Genomic DNA, 14,748 nt, shown 5'->3' with positions numbered 1-14,748 from the left:
TGGACTTGAGCGGGACCTGGCCACAGGCTGACCAGCTTGTGGGGAAGTTCATTCATCCGGTTTGCGGAGATTCTGGGGATCTTAGTAGCCACTTGGGTCCACCTGGACAGAAGCATGGAGCCGTCAGGACTCCTCTGTGCCCCCAACAGGGCCCCTCGGACTCTGCCCTTTGCCCCACCTACGGTGACCTCTATCCACACCCATCAGACCTAGCTCTGACAACCTCTTTCACCTTGAGGAGCACTCACTGGTGAGGCTAAGACAGGATTTCTTGCAGAGGACAGAGTGTAGCAGGCAGGCCTGGCCTAATCAGAGATGGGAGCAGGAGTTCAGACACCTCTGTCTGGAAGATGGGTGGTTGGGAAACAAGATGAAATCACATCCTGGAGGTCGCCTCTCACCCCACCTGCCTTGCAGAGCTGCATGTGTGCCTGGGCCCCATTCCTAGGGGGGAGGAGGTACCTGCCGGGTTCTAGTGGCTCTAGAGGACCACTGCTTCTTTGATAGAATCGGCACGCTACTACCTCCTGGTGACAACATGCACCTTCACACAGGGGCTCTAATGCCTGAGCCGGTGGTGTGGTGGGACTTCCAGTGCTCAGAGCAAGGAGAGACCCCCACATCCATGTATATGCATGTGTGATGGCTAGAAGAGCCCCCGAGGCTCATGCTGGAAGGGCAGGGCCCCAGAAGATGGGGGCAGCTTTGCTTGGGTTTGATCTGTTGATACCCCATCTTTTATTTTATTTGCAGAAAGGGTCCTAGGCTGAAAAAGCAAAAAAGAACACCAAAGATTGTCCTCTTTTCCATGCTCAGGGCTGGCTCCATAGTTCTTAGGGCGCTGTGCAAAAAGCGAGTAAAGGCCCCTTGCTCAAAAATGATTGATTCAGGATTCAAGATTCAGGTTTCATGAAACCAAGTGTGTGTACCCATGGTGCTGACTCTGCCTGTGTTAGTGGAGGGGCCTAGCGTCCCACAGTGGGTCAGGGAAGAGTAGAATCTGGCGCCCAGCACAGGGCTGTGTCCACTGCAGGACTCACTCTGTCCAGAGAGGGGGCCTCTATCCCTGGTTCTATCAACTCCATATGGGCCCAACTGCACGCCCCACCCCCCAATCAACAAGGTGGGGACAGAGAGCCTAAACTGGATATCTGACTTGGAAATGCAACTCCTGTACCCAAGAACCCATGTGTAACAGGAGAGATTGCCCTTGCCCTTAGGGAACACCCAATCTAATGAGGGAGACATATACCCTCACCCAGGGAGCTCCCCATCCAATGGTGAAGATCCAGAAAACAAGCCTCATCTTGATTAGCCCAGACCTTCATTATTTTCCCCAGTGGTGTGGAACCTGTCCCCCTGCCTACTCCTCCAGCCTGGGGACCAGGCTGTCATTTCCCTGGGCCCATGACATTTTCTGAATGGTGACAAATGAAATAGCCTCTCCACAGTCCCAGCCTCCTTCCCCATGGTGCTGTGCAAGTTCACAGAGCTTCACAGTCTGGGTTTGGGTGACCTTGTGGGTTGGGAGAGGTAGCAGTTATCATCCCATTGTATTGATGAGAAAACTGAGGGCCAGAGAGGGCTTGAGACTTGCTCAGGATCACACCCCTCCCTCCTTTCAGACCCTAGAGCTTCTCCAGCCTCTCTCCCAAAGGGTAGCCAGAATGATAGCCTTCAGATCCAGGTCACGAAGCATTTCTGGAGAAGGGCAGGAGATGGGTGGAATATGAGAATGGGGGTCATAGAGGGTTGGATAGAGCTGCGGGTCAGGGAGAGCGTCCTACAGGAGGTGGCACCTCAGCCAGGCCCCACAGGAGGGGGCCCAGGCCTAGAAACAGCAGATTTAGGAAGCTGAGCATTTCCTGCCCTCTCCATGCCTGGACCTGGGGGCCACAGCCTGGCCACCTCTGACCTCCCACAGGCTGGTGGGGAGGAGTGCTGGAGGGACAGCAGAGGCTTGGAGAACTAGGAAGGAGGGAGGAGGCGGGGAGGGGCGGGGGGGGGGGCAGTGGGAATTGTCAGGCCCTGCCTGGAAGGCCCCACTATTGAAGAATGGATTATCCGACACCCAGATTAATGGACTTTCATTTTGCTAAACATCTGTCACCGTTAGTGCTGGCTCGCGAGCGTGAAATGAGCTTTGACTGTGCTGCCATCGCCATATCTGGCTGGGCGCTGTGGCTCCTGTGCCAGTGGCCGGCTCTGCACAGGGTGGCGGTGGGAGGCGCAGTCACTGAATGGGGACCTGGTGGAGGGGCTGTGGCACGGCCACTGGGAGTTACTCCAGGGCACCAGCAGACGCTCATCTCACTCCTGGCCCTGTGATCCCCCGAGGGCCCTTCCAGGGGCGCTACCCCCAGTATCTGCATGTAGCAGCGAGCAGCATTCCCAGGCACCTACCATGTGCCGGCCCTTGTACATACGGTCGCCATTTACCAAGTCCTGTCATGAGGTAAGTACTGTAACATCACACCCAGGTGACAGGTGAGGAGACGGAGGCACAGGGTGGGACTCACCCAGGATCACACGGCTGGAAGTGGTGGGGCCAGGCTTTGAATCCAGAGATTCTGGTCTGAAGTCCCAGCTCCACCACGACTCCCTTCAGACTCCCTTCTGCCCAAGTCCGTGGGACCCAGCGCGGGGCTCCTGGGTCCATCCCCCCGTGCCTGTCTCTGGGGGCGGTGAGGCCTGGACGGAGCCCTCTCTGACACCAACCCCCGCCCGCCTCCAGCTGTACATCCAGACCACGACGCTGACGGTCTCGGTGAGTCTGAGCGCCTCGGTGTCCCTGGGGATGCTCTACATGCCCAAGGTCTACATCATCCTCTTCCACCCGGAGCAGAATGTGCCCAAGCGCAAGCGCAGCCTCAAAGCTGTTGTCACCGCCGCCACCATGTCCAACAAGTTCACGCAGAAGGGCAGCTTCCGGCCCAATGGTGAGGCCAAGTCTGAGCTCTGCGAGAACCTCGAGACGCCAGGTGAGCGCCCGGCCCTGCCCCCTTCCCCTCAGGGCTCACCCAGGCCCGCCTCCTTCTGGGAGAAGGCCAGCCTCCCCCTCCAACCTGAACCTGGCCATGCCCCTCCTGAGCCTAGTCCTCCAGGGTCTCGGGAGAGCCCTAAGGCCACAGGTGAGTGGGAGTTACAGGAGAACCTTGAGGCACCAAGTTAGTGCCCCTCTGCCCCGCCCATCGTGGTAACCTGGAGAGAACCTCAGGGTCCCACCCCACGTAGCCCTCCCTGCACCCCTCCAGGGACCTCTGCCCGCCAAGGGCAAGGCCATGAAGGGAACCTGGTTCATGAAGGGTAAAAGGGGACTCTGGGATTTCTCTGCCCTGGTACCCACATCTGGGCCTGTGCCTTTTCAGTCCCTCTGGGAAAAGGGGTTGTCTGGAGGGTCTCTGCTTCCTGGGCATGGAGGCCCGGTGCCAGCCTGGCCATCCCTGATCAGGGCCCTGAGATATGGGGACTCAGGAGGCCAGTCCCCAGGATGGGTCTGGGAAAGAGTAGATTGGATGGAGGGCTTTCAGGCACCTCAGTTCTCAGGTGGCAGGGTGTTTGAAGGGATTGTCCAAGGACACCTCTGTAGTAGAGAGTCATGCTTTGAGGGGGTCCTCGGCATCTGAGGGGCAGGCCTAAGGTCCAGGCCTGGGCAGGGATGTGCATGGGAGGGACCAAGACTACCATCTTTGCCAGCGTCTCTGGTCCCCCTGAAGCCTCCCCTGTGTGAGGAGAAGAGATAGAAAGAGAGAGGGGCAGGGCATGTGAAGGACAGATCAGACCTCGGGGGCACCAGTAATAATGGCGACTGTCTCTTGAACCCTGACTGTGTCCCACACTACCATGTACCAGTGTTCATCTTCACAGCGACCTTGGAAGGCAGGTTATTTTTTATCCTCTGTGTAACACAGATGAGGAAAGGGAGGCTCAGCAAAGTTAGGGACTCACCTGGGTTGTACAGCCAGCAGGTGGCGGGGCTGGACTTGACTGCCACAGTGGTATCCCTACCGCCTCCAAAGAGTTGGAGTCCTCTGCCCTGGGGTGAGCCATGGGATCTCCTGCCTGTGGGGTGGACCTCCATGGGCCTCACTTCCAGCTGCTCTGGTGGGGGTGGCTGTGGTCATCCCCGCCCCACTGAGACCATGGCTCCCTCCCTGGACATCCTCCAAGTGTCCAAATAGTTTGAGTGGCAGCTTCTCCTGCCTCCTCGGCTCTCTGAAAGTCCTGGGGGGCTCTTATTGGTGGGGAGGGAGGAGAAGACCCCCTCGCCCCAGACTTTCCATCAGCGGGACCTGGGAGTTAGCACTCAGCTCTTCCGTCTTGTCCTGGGGAGAAGGCCAGAAATGGACATTGTTGATGGCAGCAGGAGGACATGGGCTAGACTACAGGAGGGTCTGGAACACAGGCTCCAGAGAGGAGGCCCACGGTCACCTGCCAGGAGGTCAGGAGAACAGGAGACCTGGCCTCCCTGGTGTGTGTTGGCTGAGGCAGCACCTCTCATGGGCTCCCCGCCTTGTGGCTCCAGGGAAGCATCTTCTCTTCCTTTCTTAGCACGGCCCCCACGTGTTGAGAGACTGCCATCTGTGGAAAGAAGGAAAGTCACTTCCTACATCCACACACAATTTTTCACTCCCAAAGCCTCTCCTTGTTGAGTGATCTTCACAGCTGTCCTGTGAGGTCAGGATAGGGCTAGAGGTTTGATCCCTGGCAGAGGCCCAGAGAGGATGAGTGACTCTCCTGAGGTCACACAGCAAGGCGGTGGCTGGCTGGCTGGCCCCACACTGTCTCTCCTTTGACCCCGACTTCACATGGCGTCCCTATCTCTGGAGTCCCATGCTCTGTGTGGAGTAGGATACATGGCTTTGACATGCCCCCTTCTTTGACATCCTGATGACAAGGTGTTTTTCCCTGCCCCGTCTTCTACCAGAGGACCTCTGGTTCTCTTCAATCCTGCTCCTCCTCCCGGACCACCAGCTTCTTGGGAACCTACAGCCCTGGGACTCCCTTCAGGTGCCCCCTGGGCCTTCCACTCTGAGATGGGAAGGGGCATGGTCCTCCCAGGACTCCCCTCTTCTGGCCTTTTGTGTCTAGATCTGCAGAGACCCCAAATGCAGCCCCTAAGCAGACCCTTCTGTTCTAAGCAGGGATCCCTCACTGCTCCCCACCCCACACTCCTGACTGCCGTTTTCCTCTTTCCCACGGAGCTTTATCCTTCCTGGATTCATCTGTCATGCCTTATTCTGCTGGTGTGGGAGTGGGTCTGTCAAATGAGCTCTGCTCCAGGGCCCATCAGAGTGGAGCATTAGCCCTCTGGGGGCTATGGGGAGAGGGGAGTCTCACTGGACATAATGCCCTAACCCCAAAGGGTGACACTTATGGTGCTGTCACTGGCCAGGGGAAACCAGAGGGCAGGTCCTTCCCTGGCAGCTCTGATGGCACCTCACTGGTCACATGGGTACAGGGTAGGATTATGCCCCTTCCCACTCCACCCGCCCCTAACCAGACAAGGAGGGCAGTGGAGGCACAGTGAAGGGAGATGCAGTCTTCCGGGCCCCACTTTCTGCAAGGGAAGGATGAGAGCTGTTTGCTCCTTCCACCCTGCAGTGGGAACCAGAGGCCAGGTTCGTTCATCCCCTGTCCCTTAGCTTGGCGACAACAGGGGCTGTGGAGGTGCTGGGTGGGAGCCAGGTGATTAATTCTGGGGATGCCAGACTGGGGGGGTGTAAGCAGGAAGAGTGGGGAGATGTCACTCCTGTGGAGCAGGGACATTTTTCACTCTGTCACTGGCAGGCCATGTATCTTTAAACAAACAACAGAATAAATAATTCAGGGGCCCGATTGTGGGCTGATGGGGCGCAAAGACACAGGCAACAAATGGGGGCTGTCCGCTTGTGCTTGCTGCCGCCCGGCTAATTGTTATCTGAGGCGGCAGGGACTGCAGACCAGCAGGGGCCTGTCACCGGCAAGGGGTGGGTCGGGGCTCTTGGCTCGTACACCCCGTCCCTCCCTCCAGGCTGGGGAAGCCCCTGAAGTGTGGCTCTCCCCACCCTGTCCTTATTGCTGTGACTTCAGCCCTGCCCCTCTGCCCACCACTTCACAAGCTTTGAAGAGTAACTCTGTCCACCCTGTGGCTGAGAGCCAGCCAGGTTTATGACCCCATTTTACAGATGAGGGAATCGAGGCTGTGAGAGGTTCAATTCGTTGGAAGGGCCACCTGGCAGGTGCTGAGATCCCCCATACTGGGGAAGGCAGGCCTGGACCCGAAGTCTCCTGACTCCCGGCCAGAGTGCTTCCTTTGGAGCCTCACAGTTAGCTCCCGGGGGGCCTGGGCAGACTCACTGCTCCCATTTTCCAGATGGTGAGACCGAAGCTCCGCTGAAGGACTCTGGGGCCCCTGGCTTGTAGCTGAGGGCCGAATGCGCTTCCAGGTTCTGGAACCCAAGGACTGGATTTTCTGTTGGAGACAGCTCTGGTCTTAGAGGGACAGCAGGGCCCAAGTGTCCCACACCTCCTCACCACTTTGTCTCCTCCTGCCTGCCTGCCTCGTTGCCCCTGCCCTCGGGTGCCCGTTGCCCTGCAGCTGGTGGAGGTTTTGCTGCTTCTGCTGCAGTGTTCCTTCACCTCTGAGCCACAGCTGCTGACGGCTTTACAGGTTTGGAAACTCCATTTTATCAGTTCACCCAGGGGGTGATGGAGCCCTGGGGAACTGATTCTCACCGGCCTGGCCTGCAGCTCGTGATTCACAGAGCCGGCTCTTTTTCTGACCGCGCTGGAGAGAGCAGGGTGGAGATGTGGGGCTGTGGGGAGCCCCTTGGGGAAAGAAGTCTGGGCAAAAAAGGGTGCTCTCATGTTGTGGGTGGGGAAACTGAGGCCTGGCAGGGCAGGAGCTGCCAGAGGTCACAGAGGGAGGGAGCTAGAGGCTTCTGTCCCCAGAGTGCTGATCTGTGCACTCTCCCGCCTCCCTTTCAGCACCTCTACCCTCGTGGCCTGGCTCCTGTGCCCAAGTGTGCCAGCCCAGTCCCCTTCTGGGTGCTCCCCTCTCAAAAACAGCCCCGTCCATGGTCCTTCTTCCCTCCCGGTCAGCTGGCACCCTGGAGGCACATGGGTCATTTTAGAAACGAAGGGGGCACGTCTTGGCACACTGTGAGGTGCCGGGCTCTTACCCTCTTCTGAAGTCGCAGCGCCCGTCTCCTCCCATTGTACCTATCCGGGTGGCACCGCAGACTCGCAACTTCCTGGCTGCTGCCCAGCCAAGTGATTGTTCATGTTCTGCTTGAATATTTCAAGTAGGGAACTGAGCCACCACACAGGGCCACCCTCTCCACGCAGGAGAAAGTTCTTCCTTTAGTGCACCTGGACTCCATGCCACCCCTGTGCTGCCCCATTGGCCCTACGTTGTACCCCTCTGCTCACCCCACCCCGACAAGTTTGCTTCTGGCCACACTTGATGGGCCCTCTGGGAGTTGGGCCCAGCACCCTGCCTATGTTGGTGGGCTTCCAGCTACACGGGTGCAGTGGGTGAGCAGGATCAGGAACCGGGTTTCTTCATCTTGCTCCGTCAGCTCCCAGGGGGTTGTGCTGAGGCTGGTCACTCTGTGTCTGTTCTGCTCACAGAAGGCAGAAGAGAGGAAGTATAGGAGAAACAGGTTGTTTTTATCAAATGACATGCTGGTTGCACACAGCCCTTTCACTCACATGCCATTAGCAGGAATGTCATCAAGTGGGGAGTGTGGGAAATGCAGCCTTAACTGCTGTCCTGCGTCCAGCAAAAATGGGGTAAAGGGGACCGGAGCCTGCCATACTGTTCCCCTTGGTGTCCCTGGCCAAGCCTGGTGGATGCACTCCTTTTCTGAGTAGACAGGCCCTTGATGGAGCGTCAGGGCAGTTTTGCGCCAGGACTGTCTCCCACCCAGCTTCCTCTGCACACCGGCACTCAGCCCCCAGCTTCCACCCCAGGCAGCAATCCTGTCTCCACTGAGCTGTCCTGGGCCATGCAGGGAAACTCTGGGTGTGGACAGGACAAAACCAAGGACCTGGCCAGGGTCCTCACCCCTCTGGCCTCTCAGTGCCTCATTTGTCACAGGAGGGTGGCACTTACCTGGCCTTGTCAGTAAGCTGCTGTGAGGCCTGAGCCCCAGCCATATGGAGGTAGAGGAGACTCGTGCTTCCCAGAAGAGTTGACATTGTCACCCAGCTGTGGGGGTGGGAGGAGGAGGGCCCCAGGGGGCCGAGGCCGGGAAACAAGGGGTACCCAGACATGCAGCCCTGGTCCCAGTGGTGGCTGAGTGAGGGCCAGAGCCGACGGCTGCAGAGAGGGGAGACTCAAGGCTGGGGGGAGACAGGGGCACTCAGAAATGGGAAGTTGGCCACACTGAGGCCTGATGGAACCTGGAGGCCTTCCGCCTTCCTTGAGTGAGGGGTGGAGGCTGAGTTAGTCAGAGGGCCCGGCTGGTCAACTAGTTGGTGTCTAGCCTCGCAAGCCCGCCACTCTGGTTCCATCATTCATTCCCTCTGTCCCAGCTGGCTACTCCCTTCCCCTAGGCTGCCAGGCCACGTATCATGTCTGTTCTTCGCATGTGCTCTTCCAGAATGTGTGCTGTTGACCTGAAAAACTTCTGTTGATAATACCTTAAGGCTATATATATCAAATAAAAATGATTCTCCTCGAGTGTGGTGGAGTCGGGAGGTGGCAGGGGCTTCACTGGGGGTTGGGTTTTGGGGACCCTACCATTGCAGCAGGGTTGAGAGGGAGTCCTCAAAGGGGGGATGTTCCAACTAAAGCCCCAGCAAAGGTGTGGAGGTGGGAAGGATGTTCAGAGACTGGGCGAGTCCAGGGATAGGGGAACTTGGTGCTGGGGGTGGGGACCCAGGGTGGGAGGAGGGCAGCAGGGGGAAGCAATGGGATGGGTGGGGGGCCACCATGCAGTTTGAGGGGCTGTGAACTGCTTGCTTTTGGAATCTGGACTTGATGCCATGGGCAGGGCAGTGCCCGTGTGGAAGGGGGTGTTTGAAGAAGCCAGCCCCTGATACCTGGGTACCCCCGGTCTCTCTCCTTCCAGCACTGGCCACCAAACAGACCTACGTCACCTACACCAACCATGCAATCTAGCTAGGCCGCCAGAGCCGAACAAGAGGAGGAGGACCCGAGACCCTTGTGGCTGACACGTCGGGCCAGGGCCACTCCCAGGGGCCCAGCTGATGTCTTGCCTGCCCGTGAGCGCCCACGGACGTGGCTTGGTGCTGAGGACAGCAGAGCCCCCAGCGGTCACTGCTGGGCAGCCTGGGCAAGCTGGTCAGGTGACAGGAGGAGGACAAGGGGCCAGGGCAGCTTCAGGCCACCCCAAGAGCCTGCATCTTGGACCACGGCCCCTCCCAGCCCCAGATCACAGGGGCTCCGACCGAGTGGGCCCCAATGCTGGTTTTCTCACCCTCCCTTTGTCTCTGCCTGTTCCACTGGTGACCGTCCCAGTCTGTCTCCATCCCTGTCTTTATCACTGCCTTTCCTCACTGTGTCTCCACCTGTTTGTGTGCTCTGCTTTTCCCTATCTTCTTTCCTTTCTGCCTCTGCCCCGTCTCCCTTGTGCATCCTCCGTCTCCAGGCCTCTCCAGTTTTTTCTCTTGTGCTCTACCCGAGGTCTCTCGTGCATTTTTCTTTCCTGTCCTCGGCCCCCTCCTCGCCTTCATTACATCCAGCCTTTGCTCTCTTCCCTGCCACTGTCTTCCAATTCACAAACTCTTACTTGTGGCGAAAGAGAAAAAAAAAAGGAAAAAAATTCAAAACACAAAAAAGCCAAAACAAAAACAAATCTCGAGTGTGTTGCGAAGTGCCGCGTCCTCCCGGTGGCCTTTGTGTATGTCCCTGTGGCCCGCAGCCTGCCCGCCTGCCCTCGCCTGTCTGCCGTGAGTCCTGCCCGCCTGCCCGCCTGCCCCTCCTGCTGATGACATGGAGTTCAGTGCCTGGGTGTCTGGTGATGGTTATTGATGACAATGTGTAGCGCATGATTGTTTTTATACCAAGAACATTTCTAATAAAAATAAACACATGGTTTTGCACCCTGGCTCCACATCCACTGGGGGTGCTGCAGGGGGACCCCTGTCTCAACCTTCAGCAGGAGAGCCTGGAATTGGAGGCAAGGAGAAAGTGGGTGATGGAGACCTAGGGCTTTGGGGTGGTAGAGGCTGCCTCCGGGGCTGGCAGGGAGTGGGAGCATGGAGAGGCCCCAGGCAGGGAGGGACCAGGGCCCTCATTGCAACAGATTCCAGAAATCTGCCCCTGGAGGTTCCCTAAGTAAGGGGGGGTGTTCTATTCCTGTCCCCTGCCCTGCAGCCCTTGAGGAAGGTACCATTTCTGCCCTGCCTCTCCCCTGACTCTCACTCCTCACAACGGGACTTGGACCCGCAGCCTCTAACCTGAGCCTCTCCTCTTGAGAAATTGGCTTCCAGGGCTCCCCTGCTGCCTGTCCTGTCCCCAGGTTACAGGTGCTGAGACAATGTGTGTCTGTCCTGGAGCCTGGAGTGTAGCGTGTGTCCATGTGAGCCAGGGGTGTGACACAGGTGTGGGTGTCTATTTTGGCTGCATGTCTGCTCCTGGCACCTCCATAGGTGTGCTTGTCTGTGTAGCGTGAATGTCTGTTTAGGCCCAATGGAGGGGTGCTTGTCCACACTGCACCCACATCGTGAGGATGGCTGTCACTGGCCGGCGGCAAGTGTGCCAGTGTGCATTCACAGCAGCTGGCGTCCTTGGCAGGTTGGGAGGTGGGGAAGGGGAAGCAGTGGAGGGGCTGGGCCCTGCCAGGGGTAAATTACAGAGCCGGTGACACAATGAGGCCACAGGCAGCAGCTGAAGCCCAGGCTTCCTGGCCCGCCCCTTCCTGGCGCCCCCACCCCCAGCCCCGCACCCCTGCCCACCTCCTAGGCCAGCTGACTGAAGTGCGGAGGAGTGTGTGTGGGGACCACCCCCCCTCCGGGTGGGAGCCAGGCTGGGACTGGGTGTGGGGGAGTGTGTAGAGGTGAGGCTGGTGCACTGGATTGTGCCTCTGGTAGTGCCCCTGGCTGAGCCCATCGTACTCCTGGGGGAGGATGGGTGTCACACGCACCTCTGCTCAGGAAATCTGTTCCCCTGGAGGGTCTGTGAGACTGCGTGTGTGTAGAGCAGCTGCGTTCCGCTCAGTCAGTATTTGTAAGGGAAGGAGGGGGGAAGAGCCTGTTTCTCACTGTTGGTCTTGCTTTCGCAGGACGGTTCCTAAGACTACACCCCAGAATAGATTGTAGCCGGTGCTCCAGCCCAGTCAGGCAAAACTAGGTTGTCAGACCAGGGGTGTTTGCCAGGAGCTCCCCGGGCAGCGCGTGTGCACCCTGGAGGGTGGCTCGGATGGAGAAGGGGAGTGTGGCATCCTCAGCCTGGGCACCTTGTCCCCCCTCTGGTCTGTTTCCCCTCAAGGTGATTGCCCTGCTGAGGCCCAAAGCTAGGCGCAGGGTTTGCTGTTCAGCCCAGGACTTTCCTAGGGGCCCTCCCCACATCCGTGGAGCCCCTATTCTAGGCTCCGGCGGGGAGAATCACCCTCTTTCCAGGGAGGGTGCTGCTTCCTCTGCTCCCCTCAGCACCTAGAGCTGGGAGAGGCATTCCTGAGCCTTGGCCTCATCCAGCCTGCCTGGGACTCTAAGAAAGGGGTAGGAAGAAAGGGGAGGAAGCACACAGGCCCTGCCCTCAAGGGGGTGCCAGTCAGATGGAGCAGACACAGCCCCACCTTCAAGGACTGCCCTAAGGGGAGAAACACAGCCTCTCCCTCACGGAGCTTCCAGTCTGATGGGAGAGACAACGGCCCCCAGCATATTCCCACCACCCAGAAATGCTGACTATCCCAAAGTAACATAATTATGAGAATAGTGTGGGTTAAGCGGGGAGCCAAGGGTGGGGTGTGAACCCTAAGTGGCTATGTCAGGGGGCTAGAGAGAGGTGTGCAGGCTCCATGGGTCTGAGGTAGGGAGAGGGGAAGGACCAGTCTCCCCAGGACTTCTGGGAGTCAGACGTGCTATAGCAGTGTGGGAGGGTGGGTGCCACCCATCACCCAGAAGGCCTGGCCAGTGAAGCCAGGGCTGGGATCCCACAGGGAGGCCTGGGTGGGACCTATTCTGATGCATGGGTGGGAAAGACCCACGGCTGCTCCCCTTTACTCCCTATGCCCTGCTATTAGTCCCCCGGGCTCATGCGGGACACCTAGGAGAGGTGGACAGATGAGTAGGGTCTTCAGAATTTTATACTTCAGTAAGATAGCTGGGGGTGGGGAGGTGGGGTTGCAGGGCTCCAGGCTCCTTGGAGAGAGGGCTGGTGCCCCCCAGAGACCTTTGTTCTGTATGAGGGATGATCCGGTCTCCTCAGGCTCCCCGGGAGAGACCCAGAGGTAGTTGTGGTGGCTACCCAGGGCTGCAGTCTCCTTTGGGGGTGGGCTGGGGACAACACCTTTTACAAGCTCCCTAGGTGTGGGCCATGCAGCAGGCCAGGTAAATCAGTGGCTTTCAAGCTGTTCTAACACCAGACCTCTTTCTTTAAATCAGAATCAGCATCTCTGGGAACTTGTTAGAAAAGCAAATTATGGGCCCTGCCCCAGACCTGCTGAATTGGAAGCTTTGGGGGTGCTGTCTGCACTCTGTCTTGTAGGCCTTCCATGTCCCTGCGATGCAAGCCCAAGGTTGAGGACCACTACTTCAAACTGAGTGTAAGAAGGCCAACGTGTATGGTGGAAGTGTGTTTGGGGGGTGGGAGGAGGTGGCATTCAGGCCTAGGGTCATCAAGGGACTAGGGTTTGGGGATGGGTAGCAGAGTTCCTGGGATGCCAGACCTTCAGTGCTAAAACCAGGAAAGTCCTGGAAAAACTAGACAAATTGGCCACCCTGTCAGACCTCATGTTTAGCCATCCATTCAACAGGTATTAAGTACCTACTGCAGGCCAGGCCCCAGGTACGCAGTACTGAATGGGACAGATGTGGTACCAGACTTTGGGGTTTCTGCAGCCAAGAGGGAACAATGCCCACTAAAGAGTTTTTGGGGCCCAAAGCCAAGACTGGGCTGCTACCAGCCCCGGGCAGGAGGCCACCAAGCTACCGGGTCAGTGGGGCACACAGGACACACCTTCATGGAACTCCTAGTTCCCTGGGGTATTAGCTTGAGGGGTGATATACCAGCTTGGGTCTCTTCCAGCTCATGGGGGGAGGGTGGTTTCCAATGTCTCAAAACCTGCTTTTCTATCCTGCTTTCTCAAGCCCCAGAGGCAGAGGCAAAGGGGACCAGAAAGTGGCCTGTTAGCACCATGTAGCGCATGATTGTTTTTATACCAAGAACATTTGGAGGCCCCCACACCATCTCGGCCTCCAGGTCCGAGGAGCAGTCGTCAGGAGCCCACAGGAAGATGCTCAACTTCCAGGAGGCTCTGTGGCTCCTCTCTAGGCAGAGGACAGGCCGTGGGCCCTTTCTCTTGGATGCTCTGAGGCCTGAGGCTTCCTCCTCCCAGCCTGGATTTCCATCTCCCCACTCAACATCCTGGGGAGATTGGGGCACTCTCCCTGGCATCGAGAACTTCTCTCTGCCCCTAGTACCTGCCCTGCACTGCCCTGGGTGCCCAGCCAGGCTTGGCCCTGGCACTCTGAGCTTCCCAGGCCTTGGACCTCGCTGCAGACAGCCTGGCACTGAATGGCACATGGTGCCCAAATCTCACTTCAGTTGGCAAAAGTGGCAATTAGCATTTAATGAGGCTTCTTGCTTTATTTTTAGGTAACCTCCAAGGCCCTGCCTGTGTAATTCAGCCCACCATTGCTCGGCAGATAATTAAAGCATGTCACCATAATTTGCCTTTTTTTTTTTTTTTTTATAAAGCCCGTAATTATGTTTTTATTGCGGGGGGGGGGGGGCGAGGGAGGGGGAAGAAGAGGGAAAGAAAACAAAGAGGTGAAACTGGGGCAGGAAATGGGGCTTGGTGCTCACAGCCAGGCTCCTTTACCCCATTGGCAGAACCAGGAGCCCCTGTTTTGGATGCAGCTACCCCTGGGTTTCCTCAGCTTCAAGGTCCACCCTGGTACTCCCTGCCCAAGACTGCCTCCTTTTTTTTTTTTTTTTTTAATATTTAATTTATTTATTCAAGAGAGACAGACATAGGCAGAGGAAGAAACAGGCTCCGTGCAGGGAGCCCGATCCCGTGACTCCAGGATCACGCCCTGAGCCTTGTTGGCTTGCCTGGATTGCACTTCTGGGGTCCTCCTCTTCCCAGTTTGGTTGGGAGGGCCTTCCTGTTCTCCCCCTCCTTTCCTTATAATAGCAGCCCCAGTTTGCTTCAGAGCATTCCAGTGGGCAGGAAGGGGATCAGGCTAAAACCATAGTGGCCAGGAGTTGATGTTTCCTGAGCTGCACATAGGCACCTGGGAGTGCTTTGTACTACTCTCCTGTTACATGTTTGAAAATTTCTGCAGAAAGTGAGATAAAACTCCCTCCCAGGAAAGGGTCTGCTAACAGAGCCTGGTATCTGGAATCTGCTCTCAGGGGCACTTGTGACTTGCTGTTCTTTCTCACTATGAGGTGAAGGGCTGTTTTTCCACACCAGGAACTCCGCTAAAGTCAGTATTTTGATGCTGGCGAGTGGTGGCAGGCCAGCAATCTTTTGGGGGCCTCTGAAATCTGACTGTGAATCTACAGGCCATGCTAGGAACAGGAAAGGCAGTTGCCCACATCGGGGAGCCCACTCACCCCAAACATCTTCC

The 14,748-nt window shown here is 57.5% G+C and overlaps 1 protein-coding gene across 13 annotated transcripts in view; it reads left to right on the top strand.

Annotated features, from left to right (window-relative positions):
- Positions 1 to 10,053, top strand: part of GRM4 (glutamate metabotropic receptor 4) — a 116,506-nt gene extending 106,453 nt beyond the window's left edge. For 9 of the 13 annotated variants that reach the window (XM_025418468.3, XM_025418464.3, XM_049092030.1 and 6 more), the window contains 2 exons: positions 2,735 to 2,981; positions 9,060 to 10,053. In XM_025418468.3, coding sequence (XP_025274253.1) covers positions 2,735 to 2,981; positions 9,060 to 9,109 — 297 coding nt within the window. In that variant the 3' untranslated portion in view covers positions 9,110 to 10,053. Of the gene's footprint in view, positions 1 to 2,337; positions 2,456 to 2,734; positions 2,982 to 6,355; positions 8,669 to 9,059 lie in introns of those variants that run through there. The other 4 variants (XR_007401101.1, XM_049092028.1, XR_007401100.1 and 1 more) reach the window with 4 other exon arrangements.
- The last annotated feature ends 4,695 nt before the right edge of the window (positions 10,054 to 14,748 follow it).

The sequence above is a fragment of the Canis lupus genome, chromosome 12 (assembly GCF_003254725.2).
Source record: "Canis lupus dingo isolate Sandy chromosome 12, ASM325472v2, whole genome shotgun sequence".
In the NCBI taxonomy this organism is placed as follows: Eukaryota; Metazoa; Chordata; class Mammalia; order Carnivora; family Canidae; genus Canis; species Canis lupus.
Note: the sequence above shows the minus strand (reverse complement) of the source record. Positions and strands in the feature narration are given on the sequence as shown.